The sequence below is a fragment of the Cynocephalus volans genome, chromosome 16, assembly GCF_027409185.1.
Source record: "Cynocephalus volans isolate mCynVol1 chromosome 16, mCynVol1.pri, whole genome shotgun sequence".
NCBI classification, from domain to species: Eukaryota; Metazoa; Chordata; class Mammalia; order Dermoptera; family Cynocephalidae; genus Cynocephalus; species Cynocephalus volans.
Genome location: NC_084475.1, coordinates 34,471,642 through 34,496,337, shown reverse-complemented (window position 1 = coordinate 34,496,337; position 24,696 = coordinate 34,471,642). Strand labels below are relative to the sequence as shown.

At 36.9% G+C, this 24,696-nt stretch overlaps 1 protein-coding gene across 5 annotated transcripts in view; it reads left to right on the top strand.

Annotated features, from left to right (window-relative positions):
• Positions 1–24,696, top strand: part of VPS13A (vacuolar protein sorting 13 homolog A) — a 270,889-nt gene that overhangs the window by 36,457 nt on the left and 209,736 nt on the right. For all 5 annotated transcript variants that reach the window (XM_063081395.1, XM_063081392.1, XM_063081391.1 and 2 more), the window contains exons 8-19: positions 9,150–9,209; positions 9,422–9,502; positions 9,875–9,929; positions 14,786–14,913; positions 15,104–15,210; positions 16,011–16,182; positions 18,240–18,302; positions 18,791–18,920; positions 19,718–19,812; positions 20,125–20,267; positions 22,363–22,552; positions 22,639–22,753. In XM_063081395.1, the coding sequence (XP_062937465.1) occupies positions 9,150–9,209; positions 9,422–9,502; positions 9,875–9,929; positions 14,786–14,913; positions 15,104–15,210; positions 16,011–16,182; positions 18,240–18,302; positions 18,791–18,920; positions 19,718–19,812; positions 20,125–20,267; positions 22,363–22,552; positions 22,639–22,753 (1,339 nt within the window). The remainder of the gene's footprint in view (positions 1–9,149; positions 9,210–9,421; positions 9,503–9,874; positions 9,930–14,785; positions 14,914–15,103; positions 15,211–16,010; positions 16,183–18,239; positions 18,303–18,790; positions 18,921–19,717; positions 19,813–20,124; positions 20,268–22,362; positions 22,553–22,638; positions 22,754–24,696) is intronic.

Below are 24,696 nucleotides of genomic sequence, written 5' to 3'. Positions count from 1 at the left end.
TAGTATAGTTTAAAGTCAGGTAGTGTTATGCCTCCAGCTTTATTTTTTTGCTCAGCATTGCTTTGGCTATGCGTGGTCTTTTATTGTTCCATATAAAGGACTGGATAGTTTTTTCCATTTCTGAGAAAAATGTCTGATATTTTGATGGGGATTGCATTGAATTTGTATATCACTTTGGGTAGTATGGACATTTTCACTATGTTGATTCTTCCAATCCAAGAGCATGGGATATCTTTCCATCTTCTTGTATCCTCTCTAATTTCTCTCAGCAGTGGTTTGTAGTTCTCATTATAGAGATTTTTCACCTCCTTGGTTAACTCAATTCCTAAGTATTTTATTTTTTTGGTGGCTATTGTAAATGGGCAGGCTTTCTTGATTTCTCGTTCTGCATGTTCACTATTGGAGAAAAGAAATGCTACTGATTTTTGTGTGTTGATTTTGTATCCTGCTACTGTTCTGAAATCATTTATCAATTCCAGCAGTTTTTTTGTAGAGGTTTTAGGCTGTTCGATATATAGGATCATGTCATCTGCAAACAGGGACAGTTTGACTTCATCTTTTCCAATCTGGATGCCCTTTATTTCCTTGTCTTCTCTGATTGCTCTGGCTAGTACTTCCAACACTATGTTGAATAGGAGTGGTGAGAGTGGGCATCCTTGTCTAGTTCCTGTTCTTAAAGGAAAAGCTTTCAGCTTTTCCCCATTCAGGATGATATTGGCAGTGGGTTTGTCCTATATGGCTTTAATTATGTTGAGATACTTTCCCTCTATACCTAACTTGTAGAGGGTCTTTGTCATGAATGAGTGCTGAACTTTATCAAATGCTTTTTCAGCATCTATAGAGATGATCATATGGTCCTTGTGTTTGACTTTATTAATATGGTGTATCACATTTGTTGATTTGCGTATGTTGAACCAACCTTGCATCCCTGGGATGAATCCCACTTGATGGTGGTGAATAATTTTACGTCTGTGTTGCTGTATTCTGTTTGCTAGTATTTTAGTGAGGATTTTTGCATCTATATTCATCAAGGATATCGGCCTGTAGTTTTCTTTTTTGGTTATATCTTTATCAGGTTTTGGTATCAGGATGATGTTTGCTTCATAGAATGAGTTTGGGAGATTTGGGTCCGTTTCAGTCTTTTAGAATAGTTTATAAAGAATCGGTGTCAATTCCTGTTTGAATGTTTGGTAAAATTCTGCTGTGAATCCATCTAGTCCTGGGCTTTTCTTTGTTGGGAGCCATCTGATAACAGCTTCAATCTCCTTTATTGTTATTGGTCTGTTCAAATTTTTTACGTCTTCACGGTTCAGTTTTGGGAGCTTGGGTGTGTCCAGAAATTTATCCGTTTCCTCCAGATTTTCAAATTTGTTGGCGTATAGTTGTTTATAGTAGTCTCGAATGATTCCTTGTATTTCAGAAGAATCAGTTGTAATATCGCCTTTTTCATTCTAATTTTGGTTATTTGAGTCTTCTGTCTTCTTTTTTTTGTTAGCCATGCTAATGGTTTGTCAATTTTATTTATCTTTTCGAAAAACCAACTTTTTGATTCGTTGATCTTTTGAATTGTTTTTTGGTTTTCAATTTCATTCAGTTCTGCTCTGATATTAATGATTTCCTTCCGTCTGCTAACTTTAGGTTTGGATTGTTCTTGTTTTTCTAGTTCTTTAAGGTGAAGTGTTAGGTTGTTCACTTGCCATCTTTCCATTCTTCTGAGGTGAGCGTTTAATGCAATAAATTTCCCCCTTAATACTGCTTTTGCAGTATCCCACAGGTTTTGGTCTGATGTATCATTGTTTTCATTAGTTTCAATAAATTTTTTGATTTCCTGCTTGATTTCATCTTGGACCCTTATGTCATTAAGTAAAATGCTGTTTAATTTCCATGTGTTTGTATAGTTTCCAGAGTTTCGTTTGTTATTAATTTCTAGTATTAATCCATGGTGGTCAGAGAAAATACATGGGATAATTACAATTTTTTTGAATTCATTGAGACTTGATTTGTGACCTAATATGTGATGTATCCTGGAGAATGATCCATGTGCTGATGAGAAGAATGAATATTCTGAGGTTGTTGGGTGGAATGTTCTGTAGATATCTGCCAATTCCAATTGGTCTAGAGTCTTGTTTAGATCTTGTGTTTCTCTACTGATTCTTTGCCTAGATGATCTGTCTAATATTGACAGTGGGGTGTTCAGGTCCCCTGCTATTATGGTATTAGTGTCTATTTCCTTCTTTAGGTCTAATAGAGTTTGTTTTATAAATCTGGCTGCTCCAACATTGGGTGCATACATATTTATGATTTTTATGTCTTCTTGATGGATTAGTCCTTTTATCATTAAGTAGTGTCCCTCATTGTCTCTTTTTATGGTTTTTAGTTTAAAGTCTATTTTGTCAGATATAGGAATAGCTACTCCAGCTCGTTTTTCTTTTCTGTTTGCGTGGTAAATCTTTTTCCATCCTTTCACTCTTAGTCTGTGTGAATCTTTATGGGTGAGGTGGGTCTCTTGTAGGCAGCATATAGTTGGGTCCTCCTTTTTGATCCAGTCAGCCAGTCTGTGTCTTTTGATTGGGGAATTGAAGCCTTTTACATTAAGGGTTGTTATTGAAAGGTGTTGATTTATTCCTAGCATTTTATTGGTTGTTTGGTTGTCTTAGGTGTCTTTTGTTCCTTCCTTTCTGATTTACTGTTTGGTATCTGTGTTTGTTGGTTCCTTAGGTTGTAGATAGCGTTTTTGTTTGCTTGTTTTCTCTTCATGAATGCCATTTTTATTTTACTAGTGGGTATTGATTTTTCTTGGGTTTTTATGGCAGTGGTAGTTATTTTTCAGGAACCAAACCCAGTACTCCCTTGAGGATTTCTTGTAAGGGTGGTTGTGTGGTAGCGAACTCCCGCAGTTTTTGTTTGTCTGAGAAATATACTATTTGCCCTTCATTTCAGAAGGATAGCCTTGCAGGGTAGAGTATTCTTGGCTGGCAATCTTTGTCTTTTAGTATTTTGAAAATATCATCCCATTCCTTTCTAGCTTTTAGGGTTTGTGATGAAAAGTCTGATGTTAACCTGATTGGGGCTCCCTTGTAGGTGATTTGACGCTTCTCTCTTGCAGCTTTTAAGATTCTCTCTTTGTCTCTGAGTTTTGCCAATTTGACTATGACATGTCTTGGAGAAGGCCTTTTTGGGTTGAATACGTTTGGAGGTCGTTGAGCTTCCTGGATCTGAAGATTTGTGACTTTTCCTATACCTGGGAAGTTTTCTGCCACTATTTTTTTGAATATGTTTTGAATGGAATCTCCATTTTCCTCCCCTTCTGGAATACCCATGACTCGGATATTTGAGCGCTTAAGGTTGTCTGATATCTCTCTCAGATTTTCTTCAATGTCCTTGATTCTTTTTTCTTTCTTTTTGTCTGCTTGTGTTATTTCAAACAGCCCATCTTCAAGTTCAGAGGTTCTCTCTTCAACTTTGACAAGCCTGCTGGTTAAACTCTCCGTTGTGTTTTTTATTTTGCTGAATAACTTCTTCAGTTCAGCAAGTTCTGCTACATTTTTTTTCAGGACATTGTTTTCTTTGTACATTTCCTCTTTCAGATCCTGTATACTTTTCCTCGTTTCATCGTGATGTCTAGCTGAGTTTTCTTGTATCTCATTCAGTTTCCTTAGAATTATCACTTGAAATTCCTTGTCAGTCATTTCAAGGGCTTCTTGTTCTATAGGATCTAGAGTTTGAGATTTATTAACTTTTGGTGGTGTACTTTCTTGATTTTTTGTATTTCTGGTATCTTATTTTTGATGTTTATTCATTGTGGCAGGGGGTTTCACAGTCCACCGGTTTGAGACTAATGAATAACTAGGATGTTGCTGAGGCTGCCAATTTCGTATGGCTACCTCCGTGGCTGCTCCGTTGGCCTCTAGTGCCTTGTGTGTGTGGTTGCCTCGGGTCTTGGGCTTCTCCGGGGAGCCACTTCTCTGGTCAGCTTGGACTCTGCTGGGCTGGTGGATCACGTACCACAGGGTGTGTGATCGCTGTTGAGCTTTCACTTCCTGTGCAGGACTTCTCCCTGTTCCGTGTGCTCTGGCCCAGGCTGTTGGATCATGCAGTGGCGACCCCACAGGGTGTGTGGTTTCTGTCGAGTCTCTGCCTCCCTGGCCGCACGTCTCCCCACTCTGTGCGCACTGTGCTGGGCTGGGGCGTGTCTTCTGCAACCCTCGTCTATCAGCTGGGCCTTCAAGACCCTGCTCAGTACTGCCTCGCCCAGGGAGTCTAGCAGGTTTCTGCTAGGCACAGATGACCGGTCGCTCTGGGTGCCTTTGTAGCACTGTGTAGATCTTTCTCGGGAGTTGTTCACCTTTGTATCCCCCCGGTATAAACCGAGTCTAGCGCCCACCTGCAGCCAGCCCTCCGGCAGGTTCAAGCGGATCTGGGAACTCTCCTACCACACTATTCCCAACCAGAAATTGGTTAGGCTTTTTTCCCGAAGTGGTGGCCGCAGAGATGGTAACTGCCTCCCAGTAGCAGGAAGTTAACCGGGGGCCGGAGTCCAGGGTGTGGTGGAGTGACAGTCGGCCCGCCCATACTTCCTTGCCCTCCCGACACTGGCTGGGGCCGCCCCACGCCACCAACCCGCCAGAGAACCGCAGAGGGAGTGGGAGGGGAGGCCGGCCCGCAGGCCGCGGAAAGCCCCCCACCGGGCCAAGCAAGTGGGAAGGCTCAGTGAGGGCCGAGCTGGGCGGAGCTGCCAGCACCTGGGAAAATGGAGGCAGCCCCGGGGCGGTGAGTGGCTTGGTGATGTATGCGGGAGCTGGGTGGGCGTCAGCCCCCCAAACAGGGTTGGTCCGGGGGTCACTCACAGGGTTGTGCCAGGTCGGGCACTCACTCTCTGCCTCTGGTTTGCCGCCTTCCCCGTTCTCGGCTGCTGCCGCCTCAGGCTGTTCAGTCGCTGCACGGCTCGGGCACTCCCAGGAATCTTCTTTAATGCCGGCCTAAAACCTCAAATCCTGAATAGGGCAGCTGGCCGCCTTCAGCGCGGCCCCGGCCTCCGGGATCCTGTCTGCATCCACAGCAGCCCTGGCGCCGTGTTCCCTGTTTCGAGACTCGCTTTTGCAGCTAAGAAACAGTTCTTTTCCTGCTCCACAATTCAAAGCTGTTGCCTGTAAATGAGGCAGCCTCTGATGCCGAGGGCAAAGTGGCGGTCACCTCCCACGACCGGCCACCAGCAGCGGTCCTACCTTAAGAGATGGCAAGAGGAAGGTCCACAAGTTTCCCAGCTGCCTGAGGCCCAGTGGCCACCTTTTCCACCTCAGCTGCTCCGCACCAACCACCGCAGCCACCGCCATCTTGAAAAACCCCCCATTCATCTGTTGATGTACACTTGGGTCAGTTTCATATCTTGGCTATTGTGAATAGTGCTGCAGTAAACATGGGAGTGCAAATATCTCTTTGATATACTGATTTCCTTTCTTTTTGATATATACCCAGTAGTGGCATTGCTGGGTCACATGGTAGTTCTAGTGTTAGTTTTTTGAGGGACCTCGTACTGTTTTCTGTAATGGCTGAACTAATTGATGTTCCTACCAAGAGTGTATGAGTTCCTCTTTCTCCACATCCTCTCCAGCATTTGTTATTTTCTGTTTTTTTTGGTAATGGCCATTCTAACTGGAGTGGGATGGTATTTCATTGAGGTTTTGATTTGCATTTCCCTGATGGTTAGTGTTGTTGAATATTTTTTCATGTATCTGTTGGCCATTCATATGTCTTCTTTTGAGGAAGTATATTCAGCTCATTTGCCCATTTATTAATTGTATTATTTGTTATTTTGCTGTTGAGTTTTTGAGTTCTTTGTATATTCGGGATATTAATCCCTTGTTGGATGCATAGGGATTGCAAATATTTTCTCCCATTCTGCAGGTTTTCTCTTTGTTTCCTTTTCTGTGCTTTATTAGTTTGATGTAGTCTTATTTGTCTATTTTTGCTTTTGTTGCCTGTGCTTTAGAAGTCTTTTCCATAAAGTTTTTGCCCAGACCAATGTCTTGAAGCATTTCCATGTTTTCTTCTAATAGCGTTATAGTTTCAAGTCTTATGTTTAAGTCTTTAATTTATTTTCAGTTGATTTTTATGTATGTTGAGTGATTGGGGTTGTGTTAGTCTGTTTTTGTTGCTTATGCGGAATACCTGAAACTGGTTGAATTATAAAGAAATAGAATTTATTTCTTACAGTTGGCAGGCTGAAAAATCCACAGTCCAGAGGGCTCGTGTGATGAGGGCTTTGGTGGTCGTGCCTCTACAGCGATGCATGTTATCATGTGTAGAATGGCTTGAGCGAGAGTTAACCTGCTCACTTGCTCTCCTTATAAACCCATCAGAATCATGCTCATTACCACCATTAAACCATCAATTTATTACTGCATGAATGGATCAATCCATTTACTAGGCCATTGTCCTCACAATCTAATTACCTCTTAAAGGCCCCACCTTTCAATGACCATAATAGGATTGCACACCCTCAACACTGTTACAGTGGGATTTAATACATGAACCCTTGGGGGATACAATTCAATCCATAGCAGGGGTCTAGTTTTATTCTGAATATGGATAACCAGTTTTCCCAGCACCATTTATTGAAGAGGCAGTTTTTTCCCCATTGTGTGTTGTTGGTACCTTTGTTGAAAAATATTGGCTGTATATACACGGATTTATTTCTGGGTTTCTATTTTGTTCGGTTGAGCTACGTGTCTGTTTCTATCAGTACCATGCTGTTTTGGTTACTACAGTTTGGAGTATATTTTGAAGTCAGGTAATGTGGTGCCTCCTGCTTTGTTCTTTTTGCTTTAGGATTTCTTTGGCTATTTGGAGTCTTTGTTGTTCCATATACATTTTAGGAGTTCTTTTTTTTTTTTTTTTTTTTTTTTTCTTTAAATGTCATTTGTATTTTGGTAGGGATTCCATTGAATCCATAGATCACTTGTGGTAGTATGGTCATTGCAGTAGCTTGAATGCCCTCCAAAGTTGTTAAAGCTCAGTCCCCATTATAACTGTTGAGGATGGGAAATCCTATTATGGTAATTGAAAGGTGGGGCCTTGAATAGTTGATTAGATTCTGATGACCATGCCCTAATGAGTGGATTAATAATGGTGGTTATGGCATGGTTCTGAGGGCTTTAAAAGGAGAGCATGTGAGAGTGTCTCTCTCTCTGTTCTGCCATTTTCTGCCATGTGAGACCCCTGCATTGCTGTAAAGCTACCACCAAAGAAGATCCTCACCAGATAGTTTCCCTGGGCTTTGGATTTCCCAGGCTCCGAAACTGTAAGCAATAAATTTTGTTTTCTTACAAAGTACCCAGTTCCAAGTATTTTGTTATATGTACAACAGAAATGGACTAATATGGTCATTTTCACCATATTCTTCCAATACATGAACATGGGATATCTTCCCATTTTTTTGTATCCTTTTTAATTTCTTTCATCAGTGTTTTATAGTATTCAAGATAGATACTTTTCAACTCCTTTGTTAAATTAATTTTTAAGTGTCTTATTTGAAAGCTGTTGTAAATGGGATTGCTTTCTTTATTTCTTGTTCATTGTTGGTATATAGAAACGCTACTGGTTTTTGTATGTTGCTGTAGTCTGCTGTTGACCTTTGTATTGTATTTTTTATTTTATTCATTGATTTCTTTATCTGTAGGACTTCTGTTTGGTTTTTTTTAAATTTTTTTTATGACATTTGTCTCTGTTAAATTTCTTGTTTGTATCATGATTTTACAGGTTTTGTTGAATTCTGTTTCAGGATTTTCTTGTATCTTCTTGAGTTTTCTTAAGATTGTTGTTTTGAATTTTTTCCCAGCAATTTGTAGATTTCTTTTTCTTTGGGATCTGTCACTAGAATGCTATTGTGTCCCTTTGGCATTGTCATCTGTCCTTGCTTTTTCATGTTTCTTGTGTCCCCGTGTTATTGTCTGTCCATCTGGTGATAGAATCACCTCTTCGAAGCTTTACAGAGTGACTTTCAAAGTCTTTCCCCTGCAGATGGTTCTTAGTGTATTGATTGGGAAGGGTATGTTGATTCTAGTATCATATCGATACCGTGGTATAGTCTCTGAGCAGCTTCTTCAGCTGTGATCAGCATCACTGATAACGGGGTGCCTAAGTGACCAAGGATGTAGAAGTTTGTGGCAATATTGACGTATTAAGGTCATTAGTGGCAAGGGCTTTTGGGATATTCCTACTTCTGTTTTCCCCACAGTGGGGATACTTCACTGAGGGGATCACTCTTGGTGTTGGGTCTGATGTAACCTATAAGCAGCTTCATTGGCTCTGGGTTCCAGGTGCAGGTGCTCTGAATGGCTCTGGAGCCTGGATCTTAGGTTCAGGGTCTTGTGAACCTAATGTGGCATCTAGGTCTTGGGGTAGAGGTTCACTTTCTGTTGCAGGGTTGGATGTAGATTGCCCACAGGACCAGGATATGTGACTGTGAGGCACCCCCTTGGAAACTCAAGCCCAGTAGACTTGGTTGCAGCTATGATTCTGATCCTTGGGGGCAGGGCACAGCACTGGCCTGACGCTGGGCAAAAGGGGTGGTTTGGAGGCTTGGGCCTGAGGAGCAGGGTACAGCTAAAACTTGGGAACCAGAGTAATAGGGCTCAGTATTTACTCATTGAGGTGTGGCACTATGTAGTGATGACTCTAGACCCTGGAGGAGGTAAGGCACCATACAGTGGTGACTTTAGATTATGGGACTTGGCAATGTCCCAGCTTCTGTTGGGCCAAGTGCAGCAGCAGCAGGGACTCCAGAATGGCAGGGCACAGCTGTTGCTTGGGCCCTGAAGGGCAGGAAGCAGTACAGTGCTGACTGCACTCCCAGGGGAAAGGGGTATCTCAGCAGCTCGGTCTTTAGGGGGCTACTCTAGCTCCAGCAAAGCAGAGTACTAGAGTTATTTGCCTCTTTTGTAACTATTTATTTTTGTTTACTTTTTTGACCAGTAATGAGTTGCTTGAAAGCAGAGCCTTCCTTGTGATCAGCTAATATTCTTTGACTGAATGATATGTTTTCATAGTTATTTTCTGGAAAAGTGGTCTAGGATGATAGGTAATGATTTATTACTTTGCCGTTTTTAAATGTGATGACCTTTTTAACTACTCTTCTTTTTTCCTTTCAGACGACTGATCAATACTGGGTTCCATGTTTACATGATGAAACTGAGAAACTAGTTCGTAAGGTAAAATAAAGAAATACTATATTTGTCAACCTGTGGACTTGATGAAAGAGACATTTAGAAAGGCAAATAATAATCTACAGATAAAGGTTTATGTGAATTGTGTTTATTTGCTTAACTGTGATATAGCTTACTAATTATTTGAGACTTCTGAGAAGAGCATATATTAAAAATCCTTCAGAGAAAATGAGATAATGAACTTGATTTTTTTTCAGTTAGTTCGATTGGATAACCTTTTTGCCTATTGGAATGTGAAGTCTCAGATGTTTTATCTTAATGATTATGGTGAATCATTGGTAAGTAAATTTTTTTGATATGTGTGTATATATATTTGTTGGTATTATATTTTGCATAAGATTTAATTCATCGTCATAGGTAAAATTCATTAGCACAATTTACAGAAAAAGGTGAATATGGATGTGCCTGTACACAAACATGCATACACACATACACACACATCTTAACAGTTCCTCAAGCATTTTTTTATAATAGTAGTTTAAGGATATTTTGCTTAACCACTTTCATATTTTGCCATAAGTAAGTCCTTCTAAGTTTGAGTCATTTTTTAAAAAATTGCTTTTAAACATTTTTCTCTGCAGATAAAAGGATTTTATAGGATAGAGGTATATTGGTATGAATATAAACAAAAGCAATTTGTCTTTTAATAGGACAGTTTGAGGAAAGGCATTGTCAATGAAAATGTTCCAGAAGGTTATGATTTTGGTAAGTTCATTTCATAAAATAAAAATTATAATTAAAGTAGTGAGTACAAATTTTAAATCAACATTGTTGATGTCACTGATATTTCATGTTAAATTTTCTATTATATAGTTAATATAAGCAAACCCACAAGCAACATGGGTTTGAATTGCGCAGATCCACATATTCGTGGATTTTTTCAATAAATATTTTGGAGGATTTTTGCTTAGGTATGTCATCAATGCATGATATACTTTCTTAATTGAGAGCTTTGGTCTGTATTTCAAAACTGTAGGGAAAAATATCCTGTAGAAGAGGATGTTAATAAATTATGGTAAATCTCTAAGGATATTAAATAATAATTAATGATAATGTTTATAAAGACATTTTGAAGTAACAAATACAGTTTAATAAGGCTAGCTGCCACAGCCAGTAGTGTGATCTTACTCTTTTAAAAATGTACAGCTAAAATTTTCTTTATTATACTTTTTTCTGTTTTCCAAATTTTATAAGCATGTAAAAGAATGAGTTACTAAAATACAAGGGGTCTTCAAAAAGTTCATGGAAAGATTTTTAATATCTTGTAATTTCATTTTTCCCCAATCTTTTTGAAATATCCTCATGCACATAGTGGAGTGCAGTTTCTTCTACCCTTAGAGCACTCAGTAAATTTTTATTGGTGATGGATAACTTAGTTTTTGAATTTGGATGCCTTTTGTCATTAATTATGGAAAATCCTTCCTGAAAGTATTTCTCTTCCTGGCTTTAGTGATACTTTTTTTTCTGTATTCTACTTCGTGATTACTCTTAATTAATTTCCTCAAATGGTACTGCTTCTTGTGCCCACTTTTAAAATATTATTTTCATTGGTTTGAATTTGGTTTTATTTTTTGATTCTCTCCTCATAGGAAATATTCAAAAGAGATATCTATCATGTATGCTGATGATTCTCAAATCTAGTACTTATATGTTTGACTTATTTCTCCTTTGCCATACAGTCATTTCCTTGTGTATCAGTCAGGGTCTGTTGAAGAGAGGGACACCACATGGTAATTTCAACAGGGAAAGTTTAATTCAAAGAATTGTATACTATAGAGGGGTTTGGAGTAACAAGGGATTGGCTAATAAAACGTAGAATGCAAAAGAATATAGGAAAAGTAGATAGAAGGAACAGCTTCTACCCTAGGGCTAAGATGTAGTGCCCAAAGAAGAGGGCTCCTTTCCCTCAGGACTGAGATCTACACCTTATTGGAGAGGACATAGCCATGGCTTACAGAATGTCAGGAAAGTCTCTGTAGTGCTGTGCCAGCAAAACTTGTTGGATATTCACCGTCTGGAACTATCTGGAAATCTGTCCTATAGGGGACCTCATGGAGAAACATCTCACTGTATGCACTTTACTGCAAAACTGCCTTAGCAGGGTGCTGGGGGAAGTTGCTGGCTGCTGGCTGCTTCTAGCTGCCATATACTGCAAAAGGTTGGTGCTGAAATAGTCTTTCATGCTATAGGAGTCAGACACTAAAGCGTGTTGGAGAAGCCAGGCCACTGTCTCTCCAGTGTCCTCCACTGATAAAACTCAATATAATGCTAGCTGGTAAAGGAAAAGTATTTAAAGGGCTCAAAACCATTTTTCAGAGCAGGTACTGAAGGGTGAATTTGGAACTCAGAGGCAATAATTGATAACTAGTGTATATGCTGGTGAGGGAGGGGAGAATGAAGGGTTTCTTTTTGTTTATTTGTTTTTGTATTTAATGGGAGAGAGGACAGCTTGTTTACATCTTACAGGCTAAGATGGTAATGATTCAGTAGAACATGAAAAATTAATGATGCAGGAGAGAAAGGGGGATAATTTTTAGATTGTTGTGGGTGTAAGGGAATGTTATCTAGTGCTTAAATGGAGAGTTTTGCTACAGATAGTATGGTCAGTTCATTTATAAAATAGATTTTAGTTATAAGAAAAGTCCTAATATTGGGTAGATGAGTAGATATGGTGATAGGAGTTTATGGAATTTCTCTTCTTAGCTCTTCTATTATTTATTTATTTATTTATTTTTTAATATCTGTCAGTTCATTTTCTGCTGCTTATAACAGAGTACCCGAAATTGGGTGATTTATAAGGAGGTGAAATTTATTTCTTGCAGTTCTGGAGGCTGGGAAGTTTAAGGTTGAGAGTCCACGTCTTGTGAGGGCCTTCTTCCTGGTGGGGACTCTGCAGAATTGTGAGGCACCTCAGTGTATCACATGGTGAGGGGGCTGAGTGGGCTAATGTGCTAGGTCAGGTCTCTCTTCCTCTTCTTACAAAGCTACCAGTTCCACTCCCATGATAACTCATTAATCTGTCAACTCATTAATTCATTAAACCATTAATCCATGAATAGTCAATTAATTTATGAATGATAAATCTATTAATGAGGGCAATGGCCCTCATGATCCAGGCACCTCTTAAAGGCCCCACCTCTCAGTCCTGCCACTTTGGAAATTAAGTTTCAACATGAATTTTAGAGCCAACATTCAAACCATAGCATGGGGGGTTTGTGGAGGGAAAAGAGGCTATGAAATAGTCATGTAGGCGAGTGAGAGAATGAATTGACTAAGCCAGTATTCTCAAAGTACAGTTTGAACTAGCAGGATCAGTATCACTTAGAAATGCATGTTTCTAGGCCCCATCCCAGCCTACTGAATCAGAACTTCTGGGGGTGAAGCTCAGCATTTGATGTTTTAGTAATCTCTCTAGATGATTCTGATGAATTCTAAAGTTTGAGAACCACTGGGCTAGAGTAGGAGTTGGGCAATTTTTCTAATAATGGGCATATAGTAGATTAAATAATTTACATTTTGCATGCTGTATATAGTCACCAACACATATTCCTCTTTGTTTATTTTAAACAACCTTTAAAAGTGTAAAAATAATTTTTTTTTTTTCCTAGCTAAACAAAAACAGGCTGTGGCATGGATTTGGCTGTTGCCTGAACTGAAGGAATGTTGCGTGATTGCTCAGCAGCATTAAGGACCCTCAAGATCTGTGAGGTTATGATAGTATGAGACTGATTAGTGTGATTGTATGTTTTTTTCCAGCCAGCTTCATCTGCTCAGGTGCAGATGTGGAGTTAAGTGGATTTTGCTGAGCAAATATTGATGAAGCGAGAAGGGCAAAAGAGTTAGAGTAAATGCAAGGGAATGATTAAAATAACTGATGATGGGATTTCAGCAGGGTAGGGGTGGAACTGAGGACAGGAAGCAGAAGTGAAGGACAGAGAAAAGGAGGATCGGTGAATTATAGGTCCAGGGTAGCTTCTGTCACCAATTTACTGATTTTTCCTACTGTGTTAGTGTAAAATGGAATGTGGAAGAAAGAGCACAATCTTTAATGTAGTGTATTGAATTATGTCCCCCCAAAACTCAGTGAAGCTTGAATTGTGTTACCAAGTTTTATGTATTAGGAACTTAGCCCCCACTGAGACTGTTAAGAGGGTGGGAAATCCTGTTATAGTAACTGAAAGGTGGGGCCTTGAAGAGGTGATTGGATTGTAGGACCGTGCCATAGTGAATGGATTAAAAATGGTGGTCAGGGGTGTGGTTCTGAGGGATTTAAAAGAAGAGGAGAGTGTCTCTCTTGTTCTCTCCCTGCTCTCTCTGCTTCCACCATCTTGCAGTGTGAGACCCCTGGGTCACTGTCACCACCACCAGATGGACTTTGGACTTCCCAGCCTTAGAAACAGTAAGCAATAAATGCCTTTCTTTATAAATCACCCAGTTTCAGGTATTTTGTTATAAGCAACATAAGCGAACTAGTACATTTAAGCATTTATTTCTACTGATGAAAAATATTTTTGAATGCTGAATGTGTAAAAAACTAAGTGCTAGTCCTTGGGGATGATGAAAACAAGAGGAATACCATCAGCCCTTCGTATCTGTGAGTTCTTAATCTATGGATTCAACCAACTGCAGATTGAATATATTTGGGAAAAAATAAATAAAAATTACAGTACAACAGTAAAAAGTACAAATTAAAAAAACAGCATAACTGCATAGCATTTACATTTTATTAGGTATTATTAATAATCTATAGATGATTTAAAGATTAAGGGAGGATATGCATAGGTTATATGCAGTTACAATGCCTTTTTATATAAGGAACTTGAGCATGCTTGGATATTGGTATCCATGGGGGTCCTTGTGAACTCAGTCCCTTCACAGATACTGAGAGACAACTGTATAGTATCTTTGTATAAAAATTAGCTTATAATTTACTAGTTGATCTCTGTCTAGCTTCTGCTGTTACTGATTTCCTTCTGCATGGTTCTTTTTCTTTGTATTATTTGCACTAAATACAAACAGTTGAGAGTAATTTATCTTAGATTGTGGGTTGAGGCAAACAGATAATCCTGGGCAAACTCTCACCCTTCTTCTCTGCCCTTCTTTTACAAGCTAAAAGGAGGGACAGGTGGATACTGAGAAATTGACCAGAAATTCAGAACTTATAACTTTATAATGGATGTTAGTGTTAAATATAATCTTTTTTCTTTTTAAGCATTTCTAATGTTCATTTGTTTTCTAAACTGTACTTTAATTAAAACTGTTTTATTGGACTATTTTCTTCATAAAGAATGTTCATGCTTTTAAGAGTTGTACTGGTGTTTTGAGAGAAAGTTCAATTAGCCTTTATTGTATTTATAGATACAAAATGAATTATAAACAGGAAAAGATAAAAGAATCTTCTCCACTAACAGTTCATCTGACAAAATCATGGTGGTGTAGACATGTAGGAACTGTAGAAATGGTATAAAAGAAATGAAAATCAGTGTTCTCAGCTTGATCCCTTTAGTGCCTTGAGACTTTTGAGATATAACTCAATTTTTTAAATTTGTATTATTTTCCAGTATTTCGCCCCATATCTGCTAATGCCAAACTTCAGATGAATCGCCGATCAGATTTTGACTTTTCTGACCCGAAAGTAAACCTGGATGTTGAGTTACATAGCATAGCAATTGAATTTAATAAACCACAGGTGATTTCCTTAAATGAAATTTTCAATTGTGAATTATTATTTGTTAAAAGCAAAACTAAGACTTTAAATGTTTTTCTAAAATGTATAATGTTATATGGTAAAATTTTCTTAAAAAGTCATTTAACTTTTATCTTCAACAATGAACAAAAAATCTGAAATATTTAAGAGCTTTAATTTTTCCATTCTTTAGTATTTCAGTGTTGTGGAGCTTCTTGAATCAGTTGATATGATGACACAAAATCTGCCTTACAGGAAATTCAAACCTGATGTACCTCTTCACTACCATGCCAGGGAATGGTAAAATGCCTTATTTTTATATTTTTTTAATATTTAAAAAATATGGCATAAAAGTAAGTTTCTTGACTTTCAGAATAATTTTTTAAGATACTCTTTTTAGGTCTGATACAAACTGAATTTGATTTTTGGCTAGAAACATGTAGCTGCTTTTGCTTATTATGTTTATGAAATTGACTTAAGAGATCCTTCCTAACACAATTCACAACTGGAGATACTAGAATACCATAGTTTTCATTAACTGTAGAGGGATAATTAAAAACTTTTATTTTTTATTTATTATATTTTTGGAATAATTAAAAAACTATATCCTGGTTTGTTTTCTAGTGGTGCCCTTTTTTTTTTCTTTCAAACCTCCTATAAGGCACACTAAATCTGTATTACTAAACCTATATTTTATAACCTGAAAAGTTGATGGGAATCTATGCAGTATAACTCTATCTTAAAATTCAGAAGTCTTGTTACTCCAGTTTTTAAGCTATTCTCTAATTTCCAGAAGTTCTAATTATTCTTTCAGTTGACTATTATCTGTCAGTTAATATCCTAATTGTTCTTGTGTAAAGCTATATTTTAACAAAACTGAGTGATTTTGTTTATTTGTACCTAGGAAAGGGGTAAGATTAATAATTTATGAATTATTAGTGCAAATGGGTTGGTAAAAAGGAAGTGCTCAGGTAATATACCATTTTCATAGTCTGTATAGTAGTTATGTATGCTGTTGGAGTAGAGGCAATATCAGTTATATTTCATACTGTTGAATTGAGTGTGTGAAGTGGGGGTTTTTCTTTTTGTCTTCTAACTAGGTGGGCTTACGCTATACACGGTGTTCTTGAAGTAAATGTTTGCCCCAGGTTACGGATGTGGTCATGGAAGCATATTAACGAACATAGGCAAAGAGTGAAGCAATATAAAGAACTGTATAAAAAAAAGTTAACAAGTAAGAAGCCATCTGGTGAAATTCTCACGTCTTTGGAGGTTAGCATTTAAAAACTGAATATTTTGTACATAACTCCTCCTTAGTCTTTAGTGACTTAATACTTCCTCCTTATTTGCTCTCATTTTTACTGACTGTTCTCTGTCTCTTCTACTTAGACTTTTTTGTACCTTTGTTCGTAAGTTCACTTTAATGTAAGTTCTGGTGAAATTCTCCCGTAAGCTTTTGAAATTTGAGATTATTCTCAATCTGAAGGGATTTGGGTTCATACAAATAGTGACTTGAAGCCTCACTTTATTATTATGTCATTTTTAACCTCAAAAGTCTAAAAAGTGTTTACTACTTTGATTCCAAACTTCTCTGTGTTGCTTTCAAAGCCTTACCTTTTCTGTCACCACTGGTTTTCCCTGTGTTACCATCTGACTGTGCATTAATTAAATAAGTTTTTCTGACTTCTGTAGGCGTAATGCTCATTCTTATAGCCATGCCTGTACTTATATATGCCATCTGCCTTTCCTCATCTCTCTGCCTATTCCAATTGTACCTATCTCTGATGTTTTACTTGTCTCATCTTTTACATGAATTTCCCTGAATTTTTTGCCCATACAGAGCTCTTTTTTTTTTCTCTGTTAATTGTTGTGGTATCTCTAGTCTTAACCAGCAACTTTACATTTAATTATCTGTGTTGAGATATTATTCTTGTATTAGTCTTATCTTTAAGAATTATGGCATATTCTAAAAAGGACTCTTTTATACATGGATCAAGTACAGCTTAGAGAGACTAAAGGCAGTTAGCCTCTTGAAAGTAATGTAACCATGCTGAATCCAGAATGGATTTCCAAGTAGGAACTCCCTAAAGATTGTTTGGCTTTTATTTTCAAAGTGGGAGACTTTCTGAAGACCTGTGTTATTAGTAATGCTTGGGTTTAGAGGCACTGTAGAGTGGTTTCTGATTTTTAAATTTTGTATCTGTATTAGGTTTCTCCAGAGAGACAGAATCAATAGGATATGTTATAAACAAATGACGGGATTTATTAGGGAAATTAGTTCAGACAACTGTGAAGAGAAGTCCCACAATAGGCCGTCTGCAAACTGGATGCTGGTAACATGGTTCAGTCCAAGTCCAGATGCCTCAAAACCAGGGAAGCCAATGGTGCTTTTGGCATAAGTTGTGGAACTCGAAAGCTGAAGAGCTTCGAGCTCTGATGTCTGCAGACAGAAAAGAAGAGTGTATCCCAGCTCCAGCTGATACATAGCGAGATTCATCTTTTTTTTTCCATTTTTTATTCTCTCTGGGCCCCCAGAAAATTGAATGATTCCTGCCCATATTGTGGGCTGATCTCTCCTACCCAGTCCACTCAGGCTCTCATGCTAATATCATTTGGATACACCCTCATGGACACACCTAAAAAGATAGCTTTACCAGGTTTCTTGGTATTCCGTAATCTAATCAGGTTGACACCTAGAGTTAATCTTCACAGGATCATAACCTGAATCTTCCAAGTCTGCTGGACACTAGAACCCTGAGTTAAGTTGTTTTCTAGATAGTAGTAGGGGGAAGAAAGTGGCTTAAGCATGAAACTCGCCAGAGTAATCATGGAAATGTATAAATATGATGAAAGAATTAGCAATCTCAGATTATTTCAGTAGCCATAACAATTTCAAAAAATGTTTAAAAGTAAGTTTTAACTGTATCTATGTTTACTTAGAATATTTTAATGATGGGATTCAAAGTATACACATAATATGAAGGATTTATAATTATATTTTTAGTTGAAAATGACACTAATATGTTTACCCTTAACTGTAGTTAAAACCCAAATAAAAGTCATTTTAAATAATGCACATATGGCGTCTTTTAGTATTTGTAACTCTTGCAGAGTTTGTAACTCTCATATGCATGATGTGTATGATTTCTTTGTTCAAAAAGTTACTCTAACTTATTAATTTCCAAGCTGATATATATGCAAACATTGTATTGATGTTCTGATTCTGCTTCCTATCATGTCTTTTCTTTAGTATAGCGACTAAATGGATAGATAGATTATATGCTAAAGTTATTTATGTAAAGTTAACACATTTTCGTTTGTAATTTCAGGAGCTGGAAAAAACCCTGGATGTTTTTAATATAACTATAGCTAGACAACAGGCAGAAGTTGAGGTAATTCCAGATTATCTTTCAGTTAGTGAAAATAAATTTAATTTCTATGTAGATATGACAGACATGATGTTATTAGTATTGTCCTGTAACATACTGTTTCCTAAAAAGGGTTCAAATTTCCTTTTTTGTGGAAAAAAATTGATTTAATGTTTTGCCACATCCATTTAAATCAGACAGAGATTTCTATGGAAAAATTTTTTGCTAAATAATTGGCCTTGTCAAATATTCAGATTTCAGGTGAAGGTGAAAACCAATTTTTTTTTTTTTTTTTCCAAGAGCACCATCTCTTATAAGATAGTGGGGAGAACTATGTGATAATCCTAAATTCTTATGTTTGCCTAATGTTGCAGTCACTATATTCTCTTGTCAATGTTTATATCATTTACATTTATTCACTTGGTAAGTAAGTTTTGGAAATATGCTTCTATTTCTTTTGAATGCTAAATAAAGGATAATTTATCACTTATTTGAAAATTTATTCATTTTAGGCAAAGAAAGCTGGATACAGGATTTACAAAGAAGGGGTCAAAGATCCAGAGGATAATAAAGGGTGGTTTAGCTGGCTGTGGACTTGGTCAGAACGAAAAACTAAAGAACAACCAGATGTTAAACCTGGAAGTATGTTTATTTCATATTACAGTAGTTCTGTTAATCATCAGATATGAAAATGAAGTTTTGCAGAAAATTTTCTCTCTAATTAAATTAGACCTTGTTTGTGTATATAAAGTGATATATTGTTTAAATTTATTATCAATAAAATTACTGTTAAAACATTTTTAAATGTACATAAGTCAAACAAAGATAAACTTTTTAGTCTTACTAATGCTTACAAAAGAGCTTTATGGCCAGAGGATTTAGTGAATGCATACAGCACAGTAATAGATAATAAAAATTCCACAGTGGTGTAAACCATTGTTTCTTGGAAAGACTTTTGTTTCTTATTGAAATGCTTAAGATCATAGCTTTGGAAGCTTCAGTACTTAGGTGAACATCTTGGATCTATCACTTATTAGCAGTGTGGGACTGGCAAATTGTTTATGCTCTCTAAACCTCCGTTTTATCATCCGTTAAATTGGGGGATAATTATTATACTAATACTACCTGCTTTGTATGCTAAGGGTGTTGCTTAACACAGTGCTAGTAGTACCCAATACAGTTAGCCATTTTGGAGTTCTTGCTTAATACAAACATTTAGAAATTTATATTGCTACATTTATATATTTATCAATTTATATTTTTGAAGACTAACTTGAAAAATTCCCAGTTCCATCCTAACATTTATTGGTTATAAATTCTTAAAAGTATTGGAAAAAGAAAGTAAATTTTGCATTTTGTTTATTAAAGGCAGCTAAATTATGTGTTAGTTTTATATTGTTATCATTTAAGAGCACAAAGCACTTCTTTATGATTTGTAGTTCTTGAAGAAATGTTGACTCCTGAAGAAAAAGCTTTACTCTATGAAGCAATTGGCTATAGTGAAACAGCAGTTGATCCAACCTTGCCAAAAACAGTAAGATTTTTTTTTTTTTTGCTTTCACTTTGGAGTTTAATGTTACATATGCCTATTTTTAATTCTTTCAGAAGTATATGTTATGTGTTCTGTGATCTTTTTCTGGGTTGTAATTACATTGGTTTTAATCTCTAAGGTAGTGATAAAAATTGTCCTTTGTTTTTTGGTGTTAATGAGGTGATTTTTTTAATGGGTAAAGGGTTGTTTTCAAAATATTTTGTGGTTTTTGAAGTGAATGAACTATATTAATAAGATTATTTGTTTTGTTTATGCATATATATATTTTTCCATTTTATTCCAAATATACTCTAGTTTGAAGCCATGAAGTTTTTTGTTCACTTGAAAAGTATATCTGTTGTTCTAAGAGAAAAACAACAAACACCTGAGCTGTTAGATGTTGTAATAGAAGAATTTAGCAGTTTGATTGTACAAAGACCAGGGGCACAAGCAATAAAGTAAGTATTAATTTATTTTCTTGTATATTGACATTGTAAGTTTATGGTTTTGCTTCATGTTTAGCCAGGGACTAGGAACTCATGAGGTTTCTCTCTGGTTGCTCCCGAGAGGGCACAGGTCTGGGCATGCTCACAGTTTCTTCAACTACCAAGGATGAGTATGAATTTATTTTAAAACTTGTTTCCTAAGAATAGGAATAAACTGTTGCTAAGAATAATTTATTGTTTGGTGATTGGTAAAAGGTTGTCCTTAAGCACCCTGAGCCAGTATGGATTTTGTTCTTTATTAATGAGTGTATATATGACTTGGGGACTACTTTCAAGTGTTATCATAGTCCTCTAATTTCTCTTTCGTGGTGCAACCTAGCATATGCATGCAGCTCTTTCCCAGCCGTAGAATGAGTGTGATCCCGGGAGGGACCTACTTGGCATCTCTTTTCTTGGCTCTGTCTATTAAACTAGTTGGTCTGCTGTTTTATTTGTTGCTGCTAGTTTCACGGAAATTGCCGTTGTTTTCAACAGTATCTTTAAGCATGAACCTGTCTTTGTTCTATAGTTATGTGTCGTTTAGTGACGGGGATACATTCTGAGAAATGCACTGTTAGTTGATACTGTCATTGTTGAACATCAAGTGTACTTACACAAACCCAGGCTATATAGGACAGCCTGTCGCTCCTAGTCTGCAAACCTGTACAGCATGTTTTACTGTATTGAATACTGTAGGCAATTGTAATGCAGTGGTGAATATTTGTATATCTAAACATAGAAAAGATACAGTAAAAATATGGTTTAAAAGTTAAAAAAAGCTATACGTGTATAGGGCACTTACCATGAATGGAGCTTGCATGACTAAAAGTTGCTCTGGGTGAGTCAGTGAGTGATTGCTGAGTGAATGTGAAGGCCTAGGACATTATGTATAGTACTATAGACTATAAACACCGCATGGTTAGGCCACAATAAATTTATTTTAAAAATTGGGTAATTGCGCTACGATGTTAAGATGGCTACAACAATAGTGATATTTTTCAGCTCTGTTATAACCTTATGGGACCAATGTCATGCCTGCAGTCTGTTATTGACCAAAACATCAGTATGCAGCGCATGACTATGTGTGTGTTGTGTCAGTCTCTTTGGGCGGAGTTACCAGTTTGCTATGTGAACTTCACTAGGGGATGCTCGCCAGAATGGAACTTATGCTTTAAGAACAGAAGGTTGGAGGGACAATTGGGGCCCCAGTATTCTTGGAATGTGGCTCCTGGGTCAGACCCTTACTCTATAAATGGGAGGTGGGTGGGGAAAGGGAACCCCAGACCTCTCGGCAGTTCTTCCCTGGAATAGAGCTTTTGAAACATATAGGTGGGTGGAAGGGAGAAATGCTGCCTTGCCTGCCTGTCCTTCTTGATGTTGAAACTGTAGCCCTAGACTTGGAGCTGAGGAAAGAGGAGCCCCCATCATCTTAGCTGCATGCACCTAAGCATAGACTTTCTTTAACAGAGTGTGGGGGCTGAAGGTGGGAGATAACTGTAGCTCAGATGCCACAGACTGTCCCTTGATGTTACCAAGTTTTAGTAGATTTTCTTGAGTAAATGTTTTTCTGTTGAGTGTATGTCCTTAGGTCAATTTTCAGAAGCTTTATAATTTTTACTAGTTGTTTCATTGGTTGGTTTGGTGAGGAGAAGGGTTGCTGACCTTCTCTCATAGCCGTTCTGGAAATCCTGCCAAGTGCTTGGTTTTTAATTGCTTATTTTTATGCTTCAGAGAAGAAGTGTTTATAGAATTGTGTTAGGTATGAGAGACTTTGTAGTTTTACACTATAGGAATTTATTGTTACTTCAATTTTAGATTTTATCAGTAAGTACACCAAACATTAGCTTATTATAGCTTATTAACATAGAAATCAACATGTGAATAGGATTCTTTGTCAATTTATGTCAGTTCAGAGGAATCATTGTATATTTTCTTTGATGTGAATGGACTAGTCACAGGAAATGCTAAGTGAAGTTGTTTTCATTAATTTTTATTTTACATTTTCAACTTGAAAAATTCTCTAAAACTGTACTGATTCCTAATTTTTGTCCTTTTTTTTTAAATGCAGATTTGAAACCAAAATAGATTCATTTCATGTTACGGGCTTACCAGATAATTCAAAAAAACCTCGCCTCCTCTCTTCATTGGATAATGCTATGTCACTCTTCCAAATTATATTTGAGATAAATCCATTAGATGAAACTGTTGCTCAAAGGTGTATCATAGAAGCTGAACCTTTAGAAATGATATATGATGCAGTAAGCATTTTTTAAATCACCAAGTTTTAATATAATTCAATTTGCTTTGAGTTTGTGCCTCATGTTAATGATGCTTATTTTAACAGAGAACAGTGAATAGTATAGTGGAATTCTTCAGACCTCCAAAAGAGGTGCATCTAGCCCAGCTCACTTCAGCAACTTTGACAAAACTTGAAGAATTTCGTGATAAGACAGCAACAGGTAAATGCCAGTATTAATGTTGGCAAATTAAATACTATACCTCTTAGTGCTAATAACACCATGGTCTGGGGTTTGATCCCTGCACTGGCCAGCAAAAAAAAAAAAAAAAAAAAAAAAAATATTGTACCCTATATTAAACATTTATAAATGTTAGAGTGATGGTAGTAAAGATTACTTTAAACTTTTGGTACTTTATTATATTTCTGGATTGGATACAATTTAATGGAAACTAATTTGGTACTTCTATATTTAAAGGCAGAAACAACAATAATCAGTTTTTACACTCAGAAAGTTTATACCAGGTAACCACATTGAAGTTAATTGCAAAATTTTGTTTAGGATTTTTGAACCTTTGTGTGTGACAGGAACTGGCCTGTCATTTTTCTTTCTTATAATTAGTTTTAGATTTTGATATATTGGTCTCAGAAAATAAAAGTTTTATCATTTTTTATTCTGTATGAGAATTTGTGTAAGATTGGTTTTTATTTGTTTAAATATTTGGCAGAACTTAACAGTAAAACTATTTGGGCTTGGAGATTTCTTTGTGGGAAGGTTTAAAATTATAGATTCAATTTTAACAGGTGATTATAAAGATGACTATGATTTTAATGCTTTATAATTTTGGAGCTTGCTTTCTGGCTTAATATATGGTTTTTTAAAAAAATGTTCCACACGTACTAAAAAGCCTGTCTTTTTCACATTTATACATATCTGGTAGGCCACATTTGTTAATCATGTATAGGTCTGAACTGCTCAGGTGCACTTATACATGGATTTTTTTCAGTAAATATATTGGAAAATTTTTTGGAAATTTGTGATAACTTGAAAAAATTCACAGATGAACTGTATAGCTTAGAAATATTGAAAACATTAAAAAAGGAAGAAGAAATTAAGAAAAAGTTAGGTATGTCACAAATGCATAAAATATGTGTAGACACTATTACTGAGCAATGGGCTTGCTACCTGATGCACACAGAAAGCCAAAGACTGTGACACTGTGTTTTGTGAAAAGAAAAAGACCCCCTTATTGCGGGTCTGGCCAGCAAGAAGACAGGCTCAGATCTGTCCCGCTGACCGAGAAGTGTGACTTGTTTTATGGGAAACTCAAAGTATAGAGAGGTATAGATATAATTACAAAAATGCAAATTGAAAGAGTTGATTGGTGGGAAATAAGCATATTCCAGTCCTGCTCCTTTTTCTGCTTTGCAAAAATTGGTGATGGACCCCTGACTTTTTAACTGTCCACCGTTCTGGTTCTGATAAAGCTGTGAATTTTTGCTCTGTGGGAATGCACAGCTTAGGTTCTGAGTACCATCTGGATGTCACTAGGGTCTCTTTTGTGCATGTCCGTCTCCCTTCATGGGCTCTGAAGTTTCGGTAAGACGACTTAACCCGTAGTGGTTAACAGTCATCTGCCCATTACAAGAAACTTTAAAGGTATCTTGTTGTTTTGAAAGGAACTTGAGGCAGTTTTTCAGGTCAGCCAATTACCTGGGATAGTCAGCAGTCTGTTTCAGTCCACCATTTATCATTTAGCTTATTTAATTATCCAGGGTGGTTAGCAGTTAGCTTCAGTACTAGCTTATCAGTACTATTTTATCATTTGTTACCATAAAATATACACAAGTCTATTATAAAAAGTTAATTTACCAAAACTTATGCACAGAAACAGACTGGTGCTATTCATAGTCCAGAGAAATGTAAAAAAACATAAAGATGCATTATTAAATCAATTGCATAAAGTTAACTGTACTAAATACTGTACTACTGTAATAATTTCGTAGCCACTTCCTATTGCTGTTGTGGTGACCCGCTCAAGTGTTGCAAGTATACCCTTAAAACACCATGTGATCTAATCATCTCCTCCTAAGCAGTTCCTCTCTCTAGTAAATTGTGTATAGCAGTAACCAGTGATCTCTCTCGGTTCTCATGTTATTTTTCAT